The sequence below is a fragment of the Diospyros lotus genome, chromosome 15 (genome assembly GCF_014633365.1).
Source record: "Diospyros lotus cultivar Yz01 chromosome 15, ASM1463336v1, whole genome shotgun sequence".
NCBI lineage: Eukaryota > Viridiplantae > Streptophyta > Magnoliopsida > Ericales > Ebenaceae > Diospyros > Diospyros lotus.
This window is the reverse complement of record NC_068352.1, coordinates 32,326,764-32,353,264: the sequence shown is the minus strand read 5'-3', so window position 1 is coordinate 32,353,264 and position 26,501 is coordinate 32,326,764. Positions and strand designations below refer to the sequence as shown.

The 26,501-nt window shown below is 34.4% G+C and overlaps 2 protein-coding genes across 6 annotated transcripts; both read left to right on the top strand.

Moving 5' to 3' along the window:
* Positions 1-2,042: 2,042 nt before the first annotated feature.
* LOC127791809 (probable leucine-rich repeat receptor-like serine/threonine-protein kinase At3g14840) lies at positions 2,043-25,873 on the top strand. Of its 3 annotated transcripts, XM_052321906.1 has the most exons (21): positions 2,043-2,248; positions 17,828-17,928; positions 18,189-18,363; positions 19,471-19,542; positions 19,651-19,719; positions 19,820-19,891; positions 19,985-20,056; positions 20,295-20,366; positions 20,468-20,539; positions 20,634-20,705; positions 20,801-20,872; positions 20,965-21,036; positions 21,774-21,845; positions 22,079-22,144; positions 22,890-22,946; positions 23,025-23,057; positions 23,182-23,222; positions 24,365-24,747; positions 24,982-25,177; positions 25,541-25,687; positions 25,785-25,873. In XM_052321906.1, the coding sequence occupies exons 1-21, from the start codon at positions 2,235-2,237 to the stop codon at positions 25,817-25,819; spliced, it is 1,965 nt and encodes a 654-aa protein (XP_052177866.1). In that variant the 5' UTR covers positions 2,043-2,234; the 3' UTR covers positions 25,820-25,873. The 3 variants fall into 3 exon arrangements, with proteins under 3 accessions (XP_052177866.1, XP_052177865.1, XP_052177867.1); XM_052321905.1 differs by lacking the exon at positions 2,043-2,248 and having other exon boundaries at positions 17,554-17,928; XM_052321907.1 differs by lacking the exons at positions 2,043-2,248; positions 22,079-22,144 and having other exon boundaries at positions 17,554-17,928.
* Positions 2,189-14,948, top strand: LOC127791801 (probable leucine-rich repeat receptor-like serine/threonine-protein kinase At3g14840). 3 transcript variants are annotated; one of them, XM_052321876.1, is made up of 25 exons: positions 2,189-2,349; positions 2,781-3,169; positions 3,346-3,517; positions 4,671-4,742; positions 4,851-4,919; positions 5,020-5,091; positions 5,185-5,256; positions 5,497-5,568; positions 5,670-5,741; positions 5,836-5,907; positions 6,003-6,074; positions 6,171-6,242; positions 6,620-6,691; positions 6,916-6,981; positions 9,531-9,587; positions 9,666-9,698; positions 9,822-9,859; positions 10,961-11,346; positions 11,600-11,795; positions 12,261-12,407; positions 12,771-12,889; positions 13,014-13,224; positions 13,341-13,578; positions 13,765-13,915; positions 14,302-14,948. In XM_052321876.1, exons 2-25 carry the CDS (start codon positions 3,049-3,051, stop codon positions 14,695-14,697), a joined length of 3,048 nt encoding a protein of 1,015 aa, XP_052177836.1. In that variant the 5' UTR covers positions 2,189-2,349; positions 2,781-3,048; the 3' UTR covers positions 14,698-14,948. The 3 variants fall into 3 exon arrangements, with proteins under 3 accessions (XP_052177836.1, XP_052177835.1, XP_052177837.1); XM_052321875.1 differs by having other exon boundaries at positions 11,600-11,802; positions 12,205-12,407; XM_052321877.1 differs by lacking the exon at positions 5,497-5,568 and having other exon boundaries at positions 11,600-11,802; positions 12,205-12,407.
* Positions 25,874-26,501: the final 628 nt, after the last annotated feature.

The following is a 26,501-nucleotide window of genomic DNA, read 5'->3' as shown; positions in this document are numbered from 1 at the left end:
AGTTCTAGGATACTCAAATTTTGATCAGTGTGAAGGTCTAACCCAAATGGTATATCAAATCCTGATAAAAGACTTAAAAGTTGTATAAAACTTAAAAGTTGGGGTAGCGTTTTACTTGATAATATGCTTTTAAATTATTAGTTAATAGTTATACGTTTGATTTGAAAGAGCTAATAAGCTATCAAAACTTAACAAAAATACCAAAATAGACATATTGAATGATGTAAATAAAATTCATAAAAATATTAATTTTTAATAAAAATATTAAATATATTAATTCAATATACATTAAAATATATATATGTACGTAATATGTATGATATATATATATATATATACAGTGAGTGGAGGAAGCAACGAGGGCAAGGGCAGCGACCGGTTGAGGCAATGGGCTGGGGTGATGATCGACTCAAGCGACGATAAGAGACGAACAGTTGGGGTGACGGGCAATGGCGACAATGGCGGCCGGAGATAGGTTTGGCGATAGTGAAGGCAGAGGGAGAAGATGAGGTATGGTTGGAATTAAATATTTTGTTTGATGGTAAATCGAACATTTTGTTGGTCAACGCAATAAACTCTTGGTGGCGTTTTTGGAAAAGTTGGGGGAAAAGAGCTTTTCCAAAACGCTAGTGGATAAAGTTTTAAGCTTAAAAGTGTTTAAACTTCTGAGTGCTTGACAGACATTTAACAAAATGAGCTACATTTAACAAAATGAGCTTAATAACTTATAAGCTAAATGAATAGTTTATAAGTGGTCAAACCTATAAACCAAACACCTTCTCAATCCAAATAACTTGATTTGCCTCAATTCAGAACCAAATCTCCATTTGTATTAGTTGCGATTTGATTGTTTATGCAGCACAATCGTTACCCTTCCCTAGCCTCATAGTATGTTTATATAAATACGTGAATTTTAAGAGATAGGCATATCATTTATTGTTTGTTATACCCTACTTTACTTTTGGTATCAAGATTGACTTTATCGTCAAAGATTTTACCAAGAGATCGAGTCTCATTCTTGTAGGTCAAAGTCAAGAACCGTTACTAGACATACTTGACCTTGGACAAATCTAGCAATGTTTGGATCTAATTCTCATCATAATTAATAGAGTAAAATATGACTACGATAAAGAAATTTTAGTAATTCCATAATTGTATTTTGTCAAATTTTTATTTAGAGTAATTAAATTTAATATCTTTAAAATTTTATTAATTTACAACATGTACTTTTCAAGAAAATATTAAATTTATATTTTTTTTAAACCAAACAAGGGATAAGTATGATCTTGAGTGATGTCTCCTATATCAAACATGATCTCATATTATTTAATTTCATTACTAATTTATCTTATACTCAATTTAATTCTATTATAAAAGAACCTAAATCGAATCGAATCGAACCAAACCAAATACTGGAGGTGTGCATTTGGTTTGAATCGGACGACATCAACACTAGACTAAATCGAACCAGGACTAAAATCACTAGAATTCTCAAATCGAAGACCATACTAGTTCGGTTCATTCCTAAATGATTTTGAATATTTTTTATTTTTAATATAATTTTTTTAAAAATACTCACATATTATGTATATTTAAATTTTAAATATGTATATAATATATATTAAAATTATTTAACATTTAATATATTATTAATAAATAATAATTTCTATATAATTACAACCCACTTTCAACCTTCAATCGTCCCGAATCAAATTAAACTAAAAATTAATTCAACGATATAGATGGACCGAGGTCCGATCAATCCAGACTAATTTTTAGATCCGAACTAAAATCTTAACATCCCTTCATAATACTCATTTGCTCGATAAAAAGATCCCAAATAAATGCATGAAACAAAAGTGGCCGCGTTGTCACTCAGCCGCCAACTTAGAAGTGTTGTTTATTAGAATTTTCCTTCAAAGTACAAACTCTTCAACGACCCTTTATTGTCTCAATTTCATATCCATTCTCTCTCTCTGTCTCTGTCTCTCTCCCTCTCCCTCTCTGTGGGATATGGCAAATCGATTAAATCAATTGGGGAGTCGGTGTCCACTGTCCAGTTGTGGCCTTCACACCTTTCAAAGTCAACACAATTAGCTAGCTCTCGTTGTGCCTCAGGGTTTCAGCATACCTGCATTTCATCGTCGTCGTCGTCTTCAGCTCTCTTTATCTCTACCTCTGCGCGCAGCCCTTCAGCTCGAACAGTTACTTGCCCCATCAATCCAGCTCTTCTGATGAACATGATGATCTTCTTCTCAAGATCACTTCTATCTTTACTCCTCATTATTTGCGCAATATCCATTTTCTTCCCAGTTTCTGTATCTGCACACAGCCTCGCAGCCGATGAAGGTATATATATATTTACGCACGCACACATGTATATATATATATATATATATATGAAAGAAAGTAAACCCCATGTGATGATTGTTTCTTTTAATAACGATAAGAACCCGTAATCACAATTGATCGAGTGTATGTTGTGTGTCAGTCTGTGAGTGTAAGTGTGTGTGTATATGTGTGTTGTGTTTAACGAGCAAGCCCATACCTACACAATTGCGCTGCCACTGCTGTAGTCCGTTTAGTCGGTCGGTACGATACAGTACATAAAAAATATATATATATATTTTTGTTATAAATTTATTTAATATTTTTTCTTTTGTTTTTCTTTAATCCGATCAACTTTTCCGAATTTCACTCCAACCGATTTGCTGATTTTCTGCGAGATTCTCGGTGGCTGATTTTATGATTTCGGTGTCGGGTTTCGGCTAAATACATAGCCAGGCCTTCGTTAGGTGTTCGATCCAAATTTTCGAGAGTTAAGTTCTTTGGCCCACGGACAGCAAGTACCATTCAAAGTTCTGCCAGATCCTGCTGTTCGAGATTGCCGACCAGCTGAACCCGATCATTGAATCCTGTAAAGACAGTCGTCGGAGTCTGCCAGCGACCAGTGCCAGACGATTCTGTTTTCAGGACAACACTTACACGTGCCTCGATCGTTACCAACCCTCTATTCTCCTGTCGATCCAGCCAGTTGTAGCGGTGCTCATGACATCTTCTTCGGCGATTGCTGTTGTTGTATTATCCTTGCAGTTCATACGTTCGTGTTGTGTTCATATTTACTGCTGTACACGCACATACTGCGAAATATTCCAACAGTGTATACTGGGTAACAAATAGACATATATAATAGCCTAGAAACGGAGAGTATGGAACTGTATAGTTTCTTACCACCGAACAAACTTTAGGATGTGATTTCTTCATTACTTTGGGGTCTTTTGTTTGTGGATTTTGATTGCAGTTGCAGTGAGTTTACTTGTCTGAGTTTGGTTGTGGGGTTTACAGTGGAAGTTCTGAAGCAAATTGGCAAGACTTTGGGGAAGGAGGATTGGGATTTCAGTGTGGATCCATGCAGTGGAGAGAAGGGCTGGGCCACCCCAAATCCAGTTAAAGGGTTTGAGAATGCAGTCACGTGTAATTGCTCCTCCAACAACACTATTTGCCATGTCACTAGCATGTATGTTTCTTATTTTCTCGGGAAAATCTTCTCTCCTCTTGGAAAAAATGGGAATTATCTGTTCCCGGTCTGAATCTTCTGCTTTCATCATCTTCTTCTCCCCAAACCCCCTCAATTGTAGTTAATTGACTTTCCTACTAAAAAGATGGGTAAGTTACACTAGACACCCTAGGATTTTGTATAAATACAGAAGTGTCACTCACTTTTTCATAAATTACATTAGCTATTGTAATATTGTTTCTTGTATCTTATCGACAATAAACATCAATTCTTTCTGAATAATTTATTTTTTAATTAATTTTTTCTTATATAGCCATATACCTATATCTTTAACATAATTACATTCATATTTTGTACACATTATAACATCTTCAATAATGATTCTTTTTGAACAATTAGTCTAAAATATTTGAATTGTTCACTTTTTGAAATAAATTGAACTTCAAGCCTTAGCATAACATCATCTTCACTTTAATTTTTATTAAAATTATAATCTATATATTCAATTCGTAACTTACTTAACTTGAATTTTTTGTATTTTTTATAAAAAAATTGCTATCGAATGAGGTAACTCAAGTGAAACTATTACAATAAATAAAACTTGAAGGGTAAAAGAATAAAATATAAAATTTCATGATATTTTTTGTTACAGGTAAAAAGAAAATAAATGAAAGGATAAATTAGATCTAACTCTTATGATTTGAGTTAATTTCACGTAAACCTTATAAAATTAATTTTTATCATTTAAGTTCTTTTAGTATATTATTATTTTTTTAAAGACCTTCTTTTGTTAATTTAAGAGCTCATATTGAATCCCTATATTATTTTAGTGATGGTATTTTGGGCTCTATTAAGTTACTTTAACAAAAGGGAATATTTGAAAAGCAAAAATAAATTATAGGGACTTTAAGTACTAAATTAAACAATGGAGTTTAAATAACAATTATCAAAATTCTCGATACGTTTACCCTAAAAGAATATTATAAATCAATTATAGAGGAAGAATCAATTGAGTGAAGGAATGTTATAAAGAGAATCCAACAAATGAAGCACCAATTTCTTTCTTTGAATCAAAGAAATAGCCAATTTCTCTGTCAATCCCTAAATTCTTCAAACGCAGCCTGAATTCTTCTTCTTCATTATTGAATTGTAGAGTTCTCAAAGCCCAGAATCTTAACGGGATTCTCCCAACAGAATTGGTCAATCTCCCTTACCTCCAATATATGTAAGTAAAAACCACTTCCTCCTCAATACAACACTTCACTGCCCTCTTTTTTAAATTTTCCTGATCACCCATTTCAATGTATTGTATGTTATTGGTATTATTGGGCAGTGATCTTAGCCGCAACTACCTTAACGGAACTATCCCTCCAGAATGGGGCACCACGCAACTAACAAACATGTATGTGTGCTTATCAATTGCTGTTCTTTTATGTTGTAATGGTGTTCAAGCTTTTTCTTGTTCTATTTTTCTAATGATAGTGGGGACATGTCATTTGCAGCTCCCTCATTGTAAACCGGCTAACCGGTCCAATCCCAAAAGAACTTGGAAACATCAGCACGCTTGCCTATCTGTAAAATCCTGAATACCCATTTGCTTATCTGCATGAATTCGAAAAAAGAAATGCATCTTGTTGTTCCTAAGAATTTGATTTTGATGTTTGCAGAACTGTGGAGTTCAATCAGTTGTCAGGACTCATTCCTCCAGAGATTGGGAATCTTTCTCTCTTGGAGACACTGTAAGATCTTGTTTTTAGTAGAATCTTTTACAATTTCAAAGCCGTTTGGCATTCTTTATTATTTGGTTGAGGTTTTCAATACTTTGATAGGCTGTTCATTAGATGCCTCACATGAAAAATAGTGCAGAAATGTTACATTACCATCTGTATCTTTCTCTCTATCAACTTAAGTTTTCAGAGTAAATGTTCTTAAGTAGAAGGACAACTGATTTAATGGTTGACACCATTTTGTTGATGAAGACATTTGAGTTCAAACAATTTCACGGGGGAGCTGCCTGAAACACTCTCAAAGCTGACCAACTTGAACGACATGTATGTTTATTTTTCTTTCATGGGTCTTTCAAATTTCTTTCTCTAGATGTCCGCCTTTCCATTTCTAGCGGGCTATTGAATAATTATTTGAAATGATGCAGTCGGCTTAGTGACAACCACTTCACTGGAAAGATACCCAATTTCATCCAGAGCTGGACAAATCTTCAAAAAATGTAAGAGCTTGACCTGTCTTTTGCTTTGGTTAGCCATTGTTCAATTCAATAGTTTTCTCTCAGCTACTTTTTCATTTAAAACCGTGTCATGCAGTGTGATGCATGCTAGTGGTTTGGAAGGTCCAATTCCTCCTGGCCTTGGTCTTTTGACCAAAATCACTGACTTGTTAGTAATGCCTTCTACTCCCAAGACTTCTGACTTTTGCCCTTTTAGCAATATTCGATGATTAATGCTGTTCTAAGCTGGACTAAAATATGCAGGAGAATCAGTGACTTAAATGGAACCCAAGCACCTTTTCCACCCCTTAATAATACGAGAAGCCTGGGGAAACTGTAAGTTGATTGTTTATGTAATATAACATCACTAAAGAATATATTAATTATCATCTTCTGCTAACTTTATGTGGTACACATTTTATTTTGTTGCAGTATATTGCGGAATTGCAATCTTAATGGATCTTTACCTGAATATCTTGGGGGAGTGACAAATTTGACGACTTTGTTAGTATTTAAATCCTTTTTACCTTTCTCTTTGCATCTGATTTATTAACATTTCTTGGAAGGGCTTTTTGTTGCATGCGATGTTTTTTCCCTGCCGTTTGTGGACAACCTTCTTATGTATAATTAAGCAGAAGAATATGACTGATAAGTTGCGAACATTTGAAGGTGACAGCTGAAACTTCTCACTTGGAAGAGTTTAAACCAATCACAGCTTTTTTCCAGAATTTGGGTTTGCTTTAGATATGTTGTGCTGCAAAAATGTTACTTATGTTCCAAGCATTACAATTAATATCTGGTTCTGAATTTTGCATTTTGCTAAATAAAGCAGTTAATAAGAAAAATGTCATTTTGAAACTTGATTGTGATTTCTCTTGCAGAGACCTGAGCTTCAACAACTTGAGTGGAGAAATTCCAAGCAGCTTTAGTAACCTGGCAAAAGCAGATTACATGTATGGACGCCAATATTTTCTCTGTGTTGGTTGCTAGATTTCACAGACCTGGTTGTACCACTTGAATCAGCAGGATGGGTGCATGCGTCAAGTGGGATACAGTGTTTTTGAATTGTTGTCAGTTGTAATAGTTGAATTGTTGTCAGTGTTATCGCAATATTGATGCTACTATACTGTGAACAACCGATAACCAGACTAATTTTTGTGATATTTGTTTTCCTTAGCTTCTTAACTGGGAACCTACTAAGTGGACCTGTGCCTGATTGGATCCTGAAAAGTTCAAAGAATGTGTAAGTCATCTTCCACACCCTAGTCTCCTACTGTCTAGGCTACTTAATGTTCATTTGCAAATGGGCTACTTTCTGTCCTTTAGTATCATGAATCTTTAATTATCACGCAAGTCTGTGGAATTGGATTGAATCATCAAAAGCTGTCAAGAATTTTATTTTCTTACCGTAATGTGTCCCACGATTATTTCTACGGCCATAGCAGCACTCTTAGATTAAATTTTATACACCGATGATGCTACCTTTGTGTGGCTTTTGAGAGAAGAAAATGGATAAGAATATTATTGTCACGACCCAAAATCTAAGATTGTGACCGACACTATACTTTAAGAAGTCACAAACTCCAACAGGGAATAATAAGTTTTACAATATACAAATTCCTTTGAGATATAAACATTTCAAATCATTTATAGAAATACTACATCATTTATATACAAAAATTAAAGTGTCATCGACCCAAAATTCATCATTTACTTACAATAATCACAATTCACAATAAGAAAGAACTTAAACCTTCTCATGCACAACCCCGTGGAATGAAGTGAATATGTTTTAATCGGAGTGTGGCTAAGGTATATCCATATACCACGGCTCTTACTATTAAAATGTATGACAACCTACAAAATTTGAAATATTAAGGGTAAGCCTGACACTAGCTTAGTGAAGGGTAAAGAGCATTATAATAAGGGAAGTATAAATCAATGCATCAAGGATAATCATCATGCCATGTCTTACCCAATGGTAATCATATCAATATAAGAGATGACAAATAAACTTGGACATTTAGAATAACAAGTTAGAACCATAGTTTACATATTCATAACAGCGGAACCTCTCATGCCGACAAAGGTGGAACCTCTCACACCTTAATCTAAACATGGATGGTGAAACCTCTCATACCAACAACTAAACAAAACATGGATGACGGAACCTCTCACGCCACTAAGGGTGGAACATCTGACGCCCTAAAGTATACATAGTAACAATTACTGTGGTTAGCTACATAAGATTCTTACAGTCACTCCATTTAAATACACATATTATACTATCATTTAGTTTTAACAAGTGTCACATGCAACATTTCACATATAAGTATTCATAGTCCATGATGACATAAATCATAAACTTCTCAAATGCAAATTTAAAGGAAATGCAATCAATCGTGAGTGTCAATATGCGCAGATAAAACAAGATGGATTCTACTTTCCCAGATGCAAATAAGAATGAAATGGTGAATAATATATATAGAATACTAGGACGATTGGAGATATGAATATAACAATTACCATCATAATACAATCTACTCATTCCTAGTGTTATGGAAGGTGTGGGATTCCCTCAAACGCCTCTCGACTGGGGCATGTCAATGTCACCTATCAAAAATTAAGTCACCCAAGATTTGGATCGACCCAAGGGCTACCACCATTGTCCCTAAACCCCAAAAATAAAACAGCCTAAACTAGTCACACCGTCGTCGTCAACAACCACTGCTAGCCTCTAGTAACCACTGTCGGCCGGAGGTTTCTACGATCTAAACCTACCATTAGAACCGCCAAGTTAAGGAGGTTAATATATCTAAAAATGGGCTAGATCTAACGGTTGAATTTTCGTAGATCTAACTTTTAATTTTCAGCCATATTTAATAAGCACACCACCAATTGCCGCGAGCCACCACGACCGACATTTTTTGACGATCCAAGGCTACTACTCGACTTCTTTACCCCCATCTACCAACATACCCAAAAATCAACAATATCCAACAACTAGATCTTTGTATATCTAAAGTTAAACTTTCGGCTAACACACCCACGAGCATATACATACACCTCGCACGAATTTTTTCTAAAATTGTAAAGCTAATAAAACTAAAAAGCTTACCTTGTTGTAGATCGGGGTTGATTTTATGGTGATAATGTGGTCCGATTCAAGATCCAACGGTCGAATTTTACAAAATTGGTGATTTATAGAGCTTTCTTAGAAGATGAAATGAGAGTGAGAGTGAAAGTGTAACGGGAAGAGGGAGGGAGAAGCTGAGAGTTCTAGAGCTTTTATATGGTCACATGGGCCTGGCTGGCTCTCCTTGGGCCTTACAATTATTGTTGTATCTTGATTTTCAATTAGTGTGAATAAGGTATTAAGTTGATACTGTCCACATCTGTGAAAAGTATTTTTGTTGCCTAATAACCTAAAACAAAATTTCAATGGCCAGAATTAGGGCCTCTCAATCTTAACCTGGTGTCAGGGGTTCAAATTGCACAAATAATTTTCTTGTTTGTGGGGGGTAAGCTGCACATGTCTAATCCCATCCTACAGTGGCAAGCAACTTGTACACTAACATGTCTTTTTTTCATAATTACCTTGAACAATATTGTAACTTATCACATAAAGATGGCATTTCTAGATATATAGCCTTACCCCAGATTAACCTAATAGGTATCTCACTTAAAATATTTATTATGATTCATTTGTTAATAACAAATCAAGTGGTCATGGATTAGACCGAGTGTAAAATTTCTAAAGTTGATGAAATTGTGGTGTGAATTTTATTGCAGTGATCTTTCATTTAACAACTTTATCCTAGGCTCCCAAGGTTGTCTGCAAAATGAAGTGTAAGAATACATATAACTCGTAATTGTTATGATTTCTTTAAGATCTTACTGTAACCATGTTATTGTATTTTTATATAGGAACTTGTTTGACAGCTCTTTGAATGGCAGCTCGTAAGTTTTGAACCTTTGAAGAATTACATTAAGCTTGATAAGAAATTTCTTCAATTTGTTCCCTCTCACGTTAGTATAATGATAGGATGCTGACTACTTCATGATCTCAAATTGTTTTGTCAGTGGAATTTTATCCTGCTTGACAAGCACTTGCATTCAAAGTAAGTTTTGTTCTCTCCTTTTGATTTGCCATATTGACGTAAGAGCTTTGTGAAAAGTGATAAGCATGCATGATAGAAATTGATACAGTGAATGCATATGGCCTGAAATGAATAGATAGAGATAATAGATCAAAAAAATTATGAAGGCGGTATAAACTTATACGTAATATTCTTACACATTACATGTGTTGTGTTACTTATTTCTAAAGAAATGGTTACAGTCATTAAAGAGTGACTGTCCTCAGGCATATTTGTTTGATGTCAAATAATTAGATGTGTCTCTATGACATGGTTAGAGCTCTTGGTAGGGTTTATGGATTTAAATCCAATACCTGAATAAGTTTGGTATTTGAAATCTGAGTTGTTTAATTTTTTTTTAAATTCTTTGGGTAATTATACCTTAGTAATTGATGTGATTTTGGCATAAAATTTTGATATGCCTTGGTTGATAAACCTAGATTTGTTGATGTGTCGTGAGGTAATAATGATCCAAAAGAACTAATTATAGCATTGAACTTGCATATATATATATATATATATATAGCTACCAGTTTCCTTACCGTACTACCATAACTTTTTGTTTTTGCTCATATTGAAACAAGGGCTGCTAATGATGATAGAGTTGCAATTCAGCTGATTTTTTTTTTGTTTTTGCTAAGATCAATCAATTTGATTTACACCTTCTTTAAAAAAAATATATAAGCTGAAAATATAATGTGTATAGTTGAAATGTTGGACTTACAATAGCAATGCGAGGTGTTTGACTTGTTCAAAAGTTTGTTTGGCCTTTCCCTTTGTGATCTGTAGTGTAGACCACAAAGTTCGCATTGGGGGAGAGGTCAGTCTTTTTACTTATTTATTTGCTAAGAAACATAAATATAGAAAACATTTTATTAACAAAACTATTTTTTTTTTGCGTAAAGCATTTTCACATGTAAATTGTTTTCCAATGTAAAATGTTTTATGTTAAAACAAGCCAAGCCTATATCTCAGATATAAATTGCAACTATAGATAAATGTGGACTTGATTTTGAAATTGAGGTGGATGGTTGTTAGTCTGTTTTTTTCTTCATCTCTTAATCTGGTTATGCTTTATATCAGCTCGGCATTTCTTCCGCATAAATTGTGGTGGCAAAGAAGTAAATGTTAGCAGTGGCCCCAAATATGAAGCTGATACTAGAACCCCGTCTGCGAGTTTGATGTTCGTTGAAAGTTATAGTAATTGGGCATTTAGTAGCACAGGTTACTTCATGGATGATGATCGCAGTTCAAAGGGCTCCTTTATTCAGGAAAATACTTCAATCCTTTTTGTGAAGGATCCAGAATTGTACATGGATGCACGACTTTCCCCCCTATCTCTGGTCTATTACGGGTTCTGCCTGATGAATGATAACTACACAGTGAACCTTTATTTTGCAGAAATCATGTTTACTGATGACAAGACATATAGCAGCCTTGGAAGGCGTGTATTCGATATTTACATTCAGGTAGATTTTTGCAGTGTACCACCCCAATAGAGCTGATGTATGGAAAATTTCTCATTTTTTATTTGTTTGTCTTTTCAGTTCTTTGGTAAGAATGGATACTGCTGGCATATTCTATTTTATGTGTGAATCTTACTGGGAGATATTGCTTCCATCTAATTCATCATTTGATTTTCCTGTCCGTGTGGCATTGATGTTGTTCAAAATTTAAGAAAGCTAACCCAAGTAAGAGCATGACAATAAGGAATTGTTGCAGGGAAAGCTGGTGGAAAAAGATTTCAACATTGTGGATAAAGCGGGTGGGGCTGGTAGGAATATCACAATGACATACATTGCAACTGTGACCAATGGCACACTGGAAATCCGCTTTTATTGGGCTGGACGAGGGACAACTGCTGTCCCTGTTAGAGGAGTATATGGTCCTCTCATTTCAGCTATATCCGTGGAGTCTGGTAAGCGGTATGCCTCTGGATTTTGTTCCTTCTCTTCATGGTGGAGAAAAAAATTAGTCCCATAGTTTCCTTTATTCTTTTTGAGCTACAGTTCGATTATATATCAAGGAAGTGATTTAGGGTATTTAATCCTGTTTTATCAGGGATGAATAGTGACCTTGAAAATAGAATCATCTCATTCTGTCTACATATGCTGAATCTATTTTCATAGGTTGTTATGTGACATAATATTTCTTCTATACTTCTTCTGTCTTCATCTTTGTTTATTTTTTCTTTCCCAAATTTTGAAAGAGGAACAATTCAATTCTGTTTTAAAAAATTGTGAGATGCAAGTCATCATGAGGCACATACTTTCTGGAGTGTTAACATACAACGGTTCCAATCATAATGCAAACTAAATTCATTCAAGTTCTGATGAAGTAATCTGTTCCTTGCAAGTCACTTGGGGTTGGGGTCCCCAAGCAGGTTCTACCCCGCCATCAGAAGGTGGAAATGGCATGTCCGCTGGTGCAGTGGCTGGGATAGTGGTTGCTGTAGCTTTTGTTGTTTTCTTGCTTCTAGGTATCATTCGGTGGACAGGCTGCCTAAGACGCAAAGATACAATGGATGAAGGTACTTTATGGCTTACAATTGTAAATAAATAACTATTCTTTATTGCTATTTTTATGCTTTCTAAGCTTACCGAGGATCCTTGTTTGCTAGACTCTTTTCGCAAATTAAGCCCCTGCAATTTTAAAATTTCTCTTTATCAACCTCATTTATATAAGCTTTTTTTTTTTCCTACAAAATATTCTTTAAACATGAAATTATTTAGCACTTCATCTTGTGAAAAATAGTTTGATGCTTTTTTCACTGGAATTTCATGTGTAAATAGACTTTGTAGGAATTAAATATTTACAAGTCTTAAGAATATTAGGATTATGTTTGGTTATTATATTTAAAAATGTTTCTTATCTCATTTGTCATCTTTCATAGACTTGAAGGGTCTAGATCTACAGACAGGTTCATTCACCTTGAGGCAAATTAAAACTGCTACAAATAATTTTGATGCTGCTAATAAGATTGGAGAAGGTGGTTTTGAATCCGTTTATAAGGTATCCTTAATTAAAATAGATAATGGATTTGGATCTGTAATCACATTTGAACTTTGATAATCACATATTCCAACAAAAATTTACTGATTCGAAAATCCCCTATGTTTGTATCTTAAAATTCCAGGGACTTTTAGCAGATGGCACCACAATTGCTGTAAAGCAGCTATCTTCCAAATCAAAGCAAGGGAACCGCGAGTTTGTTAATGAAATAGGGATGGTTTCTGCTTTAGAACACCCTCATCTAGTGAAGTTGTATGGATGTTGCATTGCAGGCAGTCAATTGTTGCTAGTGTACGAGTACATGGAAAATAATAGTCTTGCTCGTGCTTTGTTTGGTAAACTTCAAACCGTAATTTTTTTTTTCATCTTTATATCAAAAAATATTTGTGCATATTTAAGCATACACCATTTAGTTGATAATTCTACATTCTCATTCCTTTCAAATTTGAAGGCCCAGAAGAATTCCAGTTGAAATTAGACTGGCAAACAAGATATAAGATATGTATTGGTATAGCTCGAGGTTTAGCTTTTCTCCATGAAGAATCAAGACTTAAGATAGTTCAAAGAGACATTAAAGCCACCAATGTACTACTTGACAAGAATCTTAACCCTAAGATATCCGATTTTGGTTTGGCAAAATTTGACGAAGAGGATAATACCCATATAAGCACCAGAATTGCGGGAACTTAGTAAGTATATGCTTTAAATCACAGTTGATGAATTAATTGTTGTTTCCTAAAATCACTTTCATATCTTTTCTAGCTAGTTGTAACAAAGTGTTATTTCCCTTCCACATATAGATGTTCATAGTAACAAATAAAGCATGGGAAATGACTATTCTCATAGAATGATAATGTAATAATTTGAATATGCAGTGGATATATAGCACCAGAATATGCAATGCATGGTTACTTAACTGACAAAGCAGACGTATACAGCTTTGGAATTGTTGCACTGGAAATAGTCAGCGGAAGAAGTAACACTAGTTTCAGGGCGAAAGAGCCCTATTTTAATCTTCTTGATAGGGTAAGTTGAATATCTTTCTTTCTTGCATTAGTTGGTACTCAAGTATCTCATTTTCTTTAATTGACCTCAACTTGATATCGGAGTCAAATAAAAAATGCTATTAATTGTGTGATTTTAAAAGGGGCAGAGTAACACTTTTGTGAAGTAAAAAAACACAATTATCTGAGCCTTGGGAAGAAATTTGTTTACTGAAATAGTGTGAAAACTTCTCGAACAAGTTGGCTTGCAAATTTACAGATTACCACTGTGTTTTTCTTTTAGGTAGCAAAGCACTTCTTGTGTTTCCAATCTATGTTTAAGAAACAGATCTTCGGGCCCTTACTTGCAGTTACAGCATCCGCATACATATATCTAAGTTCTAAAATTACTTTATGTCTCTCCCTTAGACACTTGAACTGGAGGCAGATGGGAGATTGATAGAGCTAGTAGATCCAAAGATGGGATCAGCCTTCAATAGAGACGAGGCGATGGTAATGATTAATGTAGCTCTTATGTGCACTAATGCCACTGCATCAGTTAGGCCTGCCATGTCTTCAGTTGTAAGCATGCTCGAAGGCAGGACAGTTGTTAAGGATCCTCTTTCAGATGTAACCAAATCCCATGACCAACTGAAGTTCAAGGGAAAGATGGATGAATGGAAAAACAACCAGGAAACAAAGATGACAGAAGATAGCCAAATCCAAGGTATGCCAATTGACGGGCCATGGACTGGTTCTTCTGCATCTGCTGGCGATCTCTACCCCATCAGTCTGAATTCTGATTACTGGAGGAACAGAGATTAGTAACAAGAATCCCGATCTTCGTCTTGATAGGCTTTCGTTTTGATCTTCTTTAATGAAACATCCCCTCTTACTTGAACTGAATGCATGAAGTTGTAAAAAAGAATTTGCAGCAGAAGGGCAACGATTTTGTTTTCTTCTGGTTTTCTTCGCCTGTATGTTTGGATGGTAAATGTTAGTCTTTTCATGTTCATATCGGTCCTTGAAGATGGTTTCTTCCACCTAATTCTTGAATGGGAACTTGAGTTATCTTCGAGATGATTTCTTGTTTCTTTTTATTTGTACATTTTTATTTGATGAAATTTATATTTTTATCTTTGTACTTTTATATTCTTTTCACTTGGTCACCTGAATTTTTTGTTAATTCAATTACAACTTTAAACTTAATTTTTGATTCAATTTAACTCTTATATTTTGGTATTTTTATCGTGTGATAATTCAAACTTTTTGTTATTTCAATTATGGACTTGCATTTTTCAATGAATTTAACCTTTAATTTTTATATATAAAAAAAAAATTAAAATGAGATGACAAAATACATATCACATTCTATTTACATTAAAGTGTATGGATTAAATTAACTAAAAAATATAAGTGTAAAAGTATAATCGAAACAATAAAAAATTAGGATTGTCATACGAAAAAAAAAATCAAAGTATATATGAGTTAAATTAACTTGAAAATATAGATTTAAGGGTGTAATTAAAATAAAAAAATTAAATAATAAAAAAATATGAAAATAAAAAAAAAATATAAATTTAACTTTTTTTTATTTAGAAGGAGACAAGAATGTGGTGAGCGGGCCAAATGCTGAGGCCCATAGGCAAATGGGCTTCAATGTGGGCCCAAAGTCTTGCCTTCCAACATCTTATAATTAATATTGTGTAATGACATGGACAACTCGGGCCGGGTGGACCCGGCCACCTTTTATCTTCACAAAACAAACCGTTCATATTTTGACTTAGACGTGGTGAAGAGGAAAGTTCAGTTATAATTATATTTTATTATTTTTTTATTATAATTAGACGCAAAAAAAGAAGTCGTTAAATCATTAATCAATCATGTTTTATTGGAATGAAGATGCATTTAATGTAATTAATTTTTAAAATTTAAATATTTTTATTGTTTAATAAAATATTTTAAGATATAAAACATTTATTATTAGTTAATAGAAATATTAAAATAAATATATTAAATATACCTTAACAAGCGTCTTAATATCACTGAATAATAACATCCTTAATTAAAAGATATTTTATTTTAAAGATAAGTATGAAAATTAAATTCATGTTTACATCATAACTTTCATAGTCTAGATTGGTCATGCTATCTTATTAGGCTTCCAATTTCTAGGAAATATAAATAGAATTTTCTAATTTTTAAATAACTAGATATTTATATTGTTATTGCTCGAACACAAAAAATGCATTTATTGACGGAAAACAACGTTGTTAAATGGGTCGGAGTCTATAAAAAAGAGAATGATCAAATGGCGCATGAAAATTTCTGTGCAAACACTCTAATGCATAAGTTAGGTACTGAAAATTTAAAGGCCGTATTTTCTCTTGTTTTTATCTCTCAAGAATGACCACATGATTGGAGAAGATGAATAGGCAGCCACAATGGTCGTCTTCTCTCTTTTGAAGACAATTATCAGGGCTAGAGAAGACAAATAAATGATCATGATGGTAGTTTTCTTCTGTTCGTCTTCTTTCTCTCAAAGACGACCATCATAGTTAGAGAAGATAAACATATGGTCATTTTCTCATGTTCGTCTTTATCTTTCTCTTGTTTATCTTTTCTTTCTTAAAGACGACCATTGCAGCTAGAGAAGACGAACAGACGACTACGATAGTAGCTTTCTCCTATTCGCCTTATCTCTCTCTCGAAGACAACCATCATGGTTGGGGAAGATAAGTAGGAGGCTGCAATGGTTGTCTTTTCATGTTCATTTTTTCTCTCTCAAAGACAATCATCGTGGTCGAAGAAAACAAACAGGCGGTTGTGATGGTCGTCTTCTTCTATTTGTCTTCGTCTTCTTCTTGTCTATGTTTTCTCTTTCTCAAAGATGACCATTGTAGTCAGAGAGGACAAATAGGCAGTTGCGATGGTTGGAAACTACAACCAATGCTGTCGACAGTGACTACAAAAGGCTGACAGCGATCAACGGCGACGACAAAGATATATATACTTACTTATGTATACATGTGGTATATATTATTAATATATTACACCTAGAACACATGTCCTCTAAATAGATTTTACATGGTGGATAAAATTGCACTCAATTGACACTTAATTGTCAAAAATTGAAAAGACTAGATTAGATTGCAAATTGGTGAAAATATTTGATTTTTTTTATTATTGGCCCATATTTTAGGGATAACTATGAAAATTAAATGCATGTTTACATCAGACTTCCATGGTCTAAATTGGCCTGTTCTTGTTAGTCTTTCAATTTTTAAGAAATATAAATAGAATTTTATAATTTTTAGATAATTAAATATTTATATTATTATCATTTAAATATAAAATATATTTATTGATGGAAAATGTCGACGTCAAATGATTTAAAATCTGTAAAAGAGAACGATTAAATGGTGAACGGAAGTTTCTACAGAATATTTTGATATTTAAATTAGATATTAAAAATTTAATAATTATATTAAAAATAATATTAAAAATTGAACAAAAATTATCCAAAAATAAGAGACAATAATTAATGTAATAGTAATACTATTCTATTTTGTTAAAGTGGTGTCACGACTCAGTCACCATAATCTTTCACGTATCTATGACGTCAACTTGTGAGTTGAAGAGTCTGTTGCTTTAAAGAACAGACTCTTCAACGACCCTTTCTCACAATTTCATATCCTCTCGTTCTCTCTCTCCGTGGGATATGGCAAATCAATTAAATCAATTGGGGAGTCGTTGACCCGGCGGTGTGGCCTTCACACCTTTCAAAGCCAACACAATTAGCTAGCTCTCGCTGTGCCTCATGGTTTCAGCATACTTGCATTTCATTGTCACCGTCGTCGTCTTCAGCTCTCTTTCTCTCTACCTCTGCGCGCAGCCCTTCAGCTCGTACGGTCACTTGCCCCATGAATCCAGCTCTTCTGATGAACATGATGACCTTCTTCTCAAGATCACTTCTATCTTTACTCCTCATTATTTGCGCGATATCCATTTTCTTTCCAGTTTCTGTATCTGCAGCCAGCCTCGCAGCCGATGAAGGTATATATTTACACACCCACACACGCACACACACATATATGAAAGAAAGTAAACCCCATGTGATGAATGTTTCTTTTAATAACGATAAGAACCCGTAATCACAATTGATCGAGACGGAGAGTATGTAACTATAGTTTCTTACCATCGAGCAAATTTTCAGATGTGATTTCTTCATTACTTTGGGGTCTTTTGTTTGTGGATTTTGATTGCAGTTGCAGTGAGTTTACTTGTTAATTTGAGTTTGATTGTGGTGTTTACAGTGGAAGTTCTGAAGCAAATTGGCAAGACTTTGGGGAAGGAGGATTGGGATTTCAGTGTGGATCCATGCGGTGGAGAGAAGGGCTGGGCCACCCTAAACCCAAGCAAAGGGTTTGAGAATGCAGTCACCTGTGATTGCTCCTTCTCCGACAACACCGTTTGCCATGTCACTAGCATGTATGTTTCTTATTTTCTGGGGAAAATCTTCTCTCTCCTCTTGGAAAAAATGGGAATTATCTGTTCCTGGTCTGAATCTTCTGCTTTCATCATCATCATCTTCTTTCCCCCCCCCCCCCCCCCCCCCCCCCAAATTGTGGTTAATTTACTTTCTTACTAAAAATTTGGGTAAATTACACTAGACACCCTAGAATTTTGTATAAATACAGAAGTGTCACTCATTTTTTCATAAATGACATTAACTAACTTTAAGCCATTGTAATCTTGTTTCTTGTATTTTATCGACAATAAACATCACTACTTTCTGAATAATTTATTTTTTACATTCATATTTTGTACACATTGTAACATCTTCAATAATGATTTTTTTTAACAATTGGTCTAAAATATTTGAATTGTTCTTTTTTAAAATAATTTGAGGTTCAAGTCTTAGCATAACGTCATTTTCACTTTAATTTTTATTAAAATTATAATCTATATATTCAATTCATAACCTACTTAACTTGGATTCTTTGTATATTTTTATAAAGGAATTGCTATGAAATAAGTTAACTCAAGTAAAACTGTTACAATAAATGAAACTTGAGGGGTAAAAGAATAAAAAATAAAATTTCATGCTATTTTTTTGTACAAGTAAAATAAAAATAAATGAAAGGGTTAATTAGATCTAACTCTTATGATTTGAGTTATTTCTACATAAATTTTATAAAACTTATTTTTTTCATTTAAGATTTTGTTAGTATATTATTATATTTTTAAAGAGCTTATGTTAATTTAACTACCCTTATTGGATCCCTGCATGGTTTTAGTGATGGTATTTTAAGCTCTATTAAGTTATTTTAGCAAAGGGGATATTTGAAAGGCAAAAATAAATTATAGGGACTTTAAATACTAAATTAAACTATGGGGTTTAAATAACAATGATCAGAATTGTTATAAATCAATTTGAGAGGGAAGAATCAATTGAGTGAAGTAATGTTATAAAGAGAATCAAACAAAGACAGCACTAATTTCTTTCTTTGAATCAAAGAAACAACCAATTTCTCTGTCAATTCCTGAATTCTTCAAACGCAGCCTGAATTCTTCTTCTTCTTTATTGAATTCTAGAGTTCTCAAATCCCAGAATCTTAACGGGACGCTCCCAACAGAATTGGTCAATCTCCCTTACCTCCAAGAAATGTAAGTAAAAACCACTTCCCCCTCAATTCAACACTTCATTGCCCTCTTTTTTAAATTTTCCTGATTACTCATTTCACTGTATTGTATGTTATTGGTATTATTGGGCAGTGATCTTAGCCGAAACTACATTAACGGTACTATCCCTCTAGAATGGGGCACCACGCAACTAATAAACATGTATGTGTGCTTATCAAATGCCGTTCCTTTATGTTGTAACGGTGTTCAAGCTTTTTCTTGTTCTATGTTTCTAATGAAAGTGGGGTCCTGTCATTTGCAGCTCCCTCATTGTAAACCGGCTAACCGGTCCAATCCCAAAAGAACTTGGAAACATCAGCACGCTTGCCAATCTGTAAAATACTGAGTACCCATTTTCTTATCTGCATGAATTCGGAAAAAGAAATGCATCTTGTTGTTTCTAAGAATTTGAGTTTGATGTTTGCAGAACTGTGGAGTTCAATCAGTTGTCAGGTCTTATTCCTCCAGAGATTGGGGATCTTTCTCGCTTAGAGAAACTGTAAGATCTTGTTTTTGGTAGAAACATTTACAATTTCCAAGCCTTTTGGCAGTCTTTATAATTTGGTTGAGGTTTTCAATACTTTGATAGGTTGTTCATTAGATGCCTTGCATAAAAAATAGTGTAGAAATGTTATATTGCCATCTGTATCTTTCTCTATCAACTTAAGTTTTCGGAGTAAATGTTCTTAAGTTGAAGGGCAACTGATTTAATGGTTGACACCATTTTGTTGATGAAGACATTTGAGTTCAAACAATTTTACGGGGGAGCTGCCCGAAACACTCTCAAAGCTGACCAACTTGAAGGACATGTAAGTTTATTTCTCTTTCACGGGTCTTTCGAATTTCTTTCTCTAGTTATCCGCCTTTCCATTTCCAGCGGGCTATTGAATAATTATTTGAAATGATGCAGTCGGCTTAGCGACAACCACTTCACTGGAAAGATACCCAATTTCATCCAGAGCTGGACAAATCTTCAAAAAATGTAAGAGCTTGACCTGTCTTTTGCTCTGGTTAACCATTGTTCAATTCTATAGTTTTCTCTCAGCTACTTTTTCATGTAAAACCGTGTCATGCAGAGTGATGCACGCGAGTGGTTTGGAAGGTCCAATTCCTCCTGGCATTGCTCTTTTGACCAAAATGTCTGACTTGTCAGTAAAGCCTTCTACTCCCATGACTTCTGAATTTTGCTCGTTTAGCAATTTTCGATGATTAATGCTGTTCTAAGCTGGACTAAAATATGCAGGAGAATCAGTGACTTAAATGGAACCCAAGCACCTTTTCCACCCCTAAATAATATGACAAGCCTGAAGTATCTGTAAGTTGATTGTTTATGTAATATAGTATCACTAAAGAATATATTATCATCTTCTGCTAACTTTATGTGGTACACATTTCATTTTGTTGCAGTATATTGCGGAATTGCAATCTTAATGGATCTTTACCTGAATATCTTGGGGCAGTGACAAGTTTGAAGACTTTGTTAGTATTTAAATCCTTTTTACCTTTCTCTTTGTTGGGGGCAAGCGGAAGATGTGGTAGGAAGGATCGGAAAATCAAATGTTTACGAAATGCAGAGCTGCTGCTCTGTAGAATATTATATTGCTTTAACTGATTTTCTTCCTTAACTTCAAACCAGATACGTTACAGAATATATAGAATACAAGGATAATTCCAGAATAACAAACATTAAATATACCTTCTGAATTCTAAGCTTCTTTTCTATTCCAATACTTCTACCATATTTTCAAGGCTGACTTCTTGTTCTTCCAAAAGACCCTGCATTTATTATTGATTGGGAAACTGATCACAAATTACTTCTCAACACTCTTTGCATCTAATTTTCCCTGCCATTTGTGGACAAATCATCTTATGTCATTACACATCTCACAAGTTCAGAACCATGTGACGGTGCATAATTTTCCCTGCCATTTGTGGACAACTTTCTTATGTATACTTAAGCAGAAGAATATGATTGATAAGTTGCGAACATTTGAAGGTGAAAGCTGAAACTTCTCATTTGGAAGAGTTTAAACCAATCACAGCTTTTTCCAGAATTTGGTTTGCTTTAGATGTGTTATGCTGCAAAAATGTTACTTATGTTCCAAGCATTATAATTTATAATGCTTAATATCTGGTTCTGAATTTTGCGTTTTGCTAAATAAAGCAGTTAATAAGAAAAATGTCATTTTGAAACTTGATTGTGATTTCTCTTGCAGAGACCTGAGCTTCAACAAGTTGAGTGGAGAAATTCCAAGCAGCTTTAGTAGTCTGGCAGATACAGATTACATGTATGGACACCAATATTTTCTATGTTTTGGTTGCTAGATTTCACGGGCACTGGTTGTACCACTTGAATCAGCAGGATGGGTGCATGTGTCAAGTGGGATACAGTGTTTTTGAATTGTTGTCAGTGTAATATTTGTGTGAGAATGTTGGATGAGTTTGTTATCGCAATATTGATGCTACCATACTGTGAGCAACTGATAACCAAACTAATTTTTGTGATATTTGTTTTCCTTAGCTTCTTAACTGGGAACTTACTAAGTGGACCTGTGCCTGATTGGATCCTGAAAAAATCAGAGAATGTGTAAGTTATCATCCGCACATGCTAGTCTCCTACTGTCTAGGCTACTTAATGTTCATTTGCAAATGGGGTACTTTCTGTCCTTTAGTATCATGAACCTTTAATTATCATGCAAGTCTGTGGAATCGGATTGGATCATCAAAAGCTGTCGAGAATTTAATTTTCTTACCGTAATGTGTCCCACGATTATTTCTAAAGCCATAGCAATACTCTTAGATTAAATTTTATACACTGATGATGCTACCTTTGTGTGGCCTTGAGAGAAGAAAATGGATAAGAATATTATTTCTGTATCTTGATTTTCAATTAGCGTGTATAAGGGATTAAGTTGATACTGTCCAACATCTGTGAAAAGTATTTTTGTTGCCTAATAACCTAAAACAAAATTTCAATGGCCAGAGTTAGGGCCTCTCAATCTTGACCTGGTGTCAGGGGTTCAAATTGCATAAACAGTTTTCTTGTGTGTGGGGGGTAAGCTGCACATGTCTAATCCCCTAGATCCCACAGTGGCAAGCAACTTGTACATTAAGCTGTCTCTTTTGGATAATTACCTAGAACAATATTCGAACTTACCGCATAAAGATGGTATTTCTAGATATATAGCCTTATCCCAGATTAAACTGATAGGTATCTCACTTACAATGTTTGTTACAATTGATTTGTTAATAACAAATCTAGTGGTCATGGATTAGCAACCGAGTGTAAAATTTCTAGCATTGATGAAATTGTGGTGTCAATTTTATTGCAGTGATCTTTCATTTAACAACTTTACCCCGGGCTCCCAAGGTTGTCAGGAGAGTGAAGTGTAAGAATACATACAACTCGGTATTGTTATAATTTCTTCAAGATCTTACTGTAACCATGTTATTGTATTTTTATACAGGAACTTGTTTGGTAGCTCTTTGAATGGTAGCACGTAAGTTTTAAACCTTTGAAGAATTACGTTAACCTTTATAAGAAATTTCTTCAGTTTGTTCCCTTCTCATGTTTGTATAATGAAAGGATGCTAACTACTTTGTGATCTCAAATTGTTTTGTTAGTGGAATTTCATCCTGCTTGACAAGCACTCATTGTAGTCGAAGTAAGTTTTGTTCTCTCCTTTTGATTTGCCATATTGATGTGAAAGCTATGTGAAAAGTGATAAGTATGATAGAAATTGACACAGTAAATGCTAGGGCCTGAAATTAATAGATAGATCCAAAAAATTATGAAGGCCATATAAATTTATATGTAATATTCCTACACATTACATGTGCTGTGTTACTTATTTCTGAAGAAATGATTAGAGTCATTAAAGTGTGACTGTCCTCAGGCATATTTGTTTGACGTTGGATAATTAGATGTGTCTGTATGACATGGTTAGAGCCCTTGGTAGGGTCTATGGCCTTAAGTCCAATACCTGAATAAGTTTGGCGTTTGAAATCTGAATTGTTCAATTTTTTGTTAAAATTCTTTGGGTAATTGTAACTTAGTAATTGATGTGATTTTGGCATAAAATTTTAACATGCCTTGGTTGATAAATCTAGATTTGTTGATGTGTCACGAGGTAATAATGATCCAAAATAACAGATTATGGCATTGGAACTTGCATATAGCTACCAGTTTCCTTACTGTACTACCATAACTTTTTGTTTTTGCTCATATTGAAACGAGGGCAGCTAATGATGATAGAGTTGCAATTCAGCTGATTTTTTTTTTTTTTGCTAAGATCAATCAATTTGATTTACACCTTCTTTAAAAATATATATAAGCTGAAAATATGATGTGTACAGTTGAAATGTTGGACTTACAATAGCAATGCAATGTGTTTGACTTGTTCAAAATTCTGTTTGGCCTTTCCCCTTGTGATCTGTACTGTGGATCTCAAAGTTTGCACTGGGGGAGATGTCAGTCTTTTTATTTATTTATTTTCCAAGAAACGCTTATAGTCTTTACTTGAAACATAAATCTTATGGATCTGTTTTCTTTTAGAAGTAAAACATTTTTCTGAAAAATGTTTTACATATTTTCCGGTTTTGAATGACAAGAAATATGGAAAACATATTTTTTTGCGCATGTAAATTGTTTTCCAATGTAAAATGGTTTATGTTAAAACAAGCCAAGCCTATATCTCAGATATAAATTGCAACTATAGATAAATGTGGACTTGATTTTGAAATTGAGGGGGATGGTTGTTAGTCTGCTTGTTTCTTCATCTCTTAATCTGGTTATGCTTTATATCAGCTTGGTATTCCTTCCGCATAAACTGTGGTGGCAAAGAAGTAAATGTTGGCAGTGGCACCAAATATGAAGCTGATACTACAACCCTGGGTACGAGTTTGATGTTCGTTGAAAGTAATAGTAACTGGGCATTTAGTAGCACAGGTGACTTCATGGATGATGGTGGCAGTTTAAAGTCCTTTATTCAGAAAAATACTTCAATCCTTTCTGTGAAGGATCCAGAATTGTACATGGATGCACGAATTTCCCCCCTATCTCTGGTCTATTACGGGTTCTGCCTGAAGAATGAAAACTACAAAGTGAACCTTCATTTTGCAGAAATCATGTTTACTGATGACAAGACATATAGCAGCCTTGGAAGGCGTGTATTTGATATTTACATTCAGGTAGATTCTTGCAGTGTACTACCCTTTTTTATTTGTTTTTCTTTTCAGTTCTTTGTTAAGAATGGATACTGCTGGCATTTTCTATTTTATGTGTTATTCTTATTGGGAGATATTGCTTCCATGTAATTCATCATTTGATTTTCCTGTCCATGTGGCATTGATGTTGTTCAAATTTAAGAAAGCTAACCCAAGAAAGAGCCCAAGTAAGATCATGACCATAAGGAATTGTTGCAGGGAAAGTTGGTGGAAAAAGATTTCAACATTGTGGATAAAGCGGGTGGGGCTGGTAGGAGTATCACAATGACATACGATGCAATTGTGACCAATGGCACACTGGAAATCCGCTTTTATTGGGCTGGACGAGGGACAACTGCTGTCCCTGTTAGAGGAGTATATGGTCCTCTTATTTCAGCTATATCCGTGGATCCTGGTAAGCCGTATGCCTCTGGATTTTGTTCCTTCTCTTCATGGTAGAGAAAAACAAATTATTCTCATAGTTTCCTTTATTCCTTTTGAGCTACAGTTCGATTAGAGTTCAGGGAATTGATTGAGGGTATTTAATCATGTTTCATCAGGGATGAATAGGGACCTTGAAAATAGAATCATCTCATTCTGTCTACATATGCTGAATCTGTTTTCATAGGCTATTGTGTGACGTAATAGTTCTTCTATACTTCTTCTATCTTCATTCGAGTTCTGATGAAGTAATCTGTTCCTTGCAAGTCACTTGGGGTCCCCATGTTGATGGGCTTAATATAATCTCTTATCATTTTTGTTTTTTTTTCTCATGTAGATTTTACCCCGCCATCAGAAGGTGGAAATGGCATGTCCACTGGTGCAGTGGTTGGGATTGTGGCTGCTGTAGCTTTTGTTATTATCTTGCTTCTAGGTATCCTTTGGTGGAGAGGCAGCCTAAAAGGCAAAGATACAAGGGATGAAGGTACTTTATTGCTTACAATTGTAAATAAATAATTGTTCTGTATTGCCATTTGAGTTAAGCTATTTGTATAGAATGACTTTGACAAGTGGGTTTACAGGTGGGGTAAATGACTATTTTGTCCCCGGTATTTAAATGACCATTTTGCCCCTGTTTATTCTGAATGGAATTGCGCCTCCATTTCGTTAAGTCTCTGCTCTGTCTCCCTCTTTCATTCTCTTCAAGAACATCTCTGTAAAGCATTGATTTTGTATATATAGGATAGTATATTGTTGTTGAATAAATAAATATGCCCCAAAATTTATCATCATAAAGATGTTAGCAATGTTAATCTTAAGCATTCTGCCACATCCCACATGAATCAAGAAGTGTCATGTCAGAAACAGGGAGATCGGGACAGGGGCAGTTGCATTGTTTGAATCCTTAATCAACATTGTCATAAAGTTCATTAATATTTCGAGCAGTTTCAAGTTGCATTGTTTGAAACCTTAATCTCTTCTTGAGGGAATACTTATCTCTGTATAAATATATAATAAATTAACTTATTCCTAAATTTTGAGTGTGTCCACAAATATATTCTCGGACAGGGGCGGAGCCAGCATAGGCCAGTGCAGGCCATGGCCTTCACTGGGCCTTGGCCCGCCATTAAGTTGGCCCACACTGAAAAAATTATGAAAAAAAATTTAAAAGAAAAATCTTTGTCATATGTTAACAAGAAGAAATTAAATAAATTATATTAATTTTAATATATTTATATTATTTATTATTTTTTTCTTTAATAAATTCCGCCCCCACTGAAAATATTTTCTGACTCCGC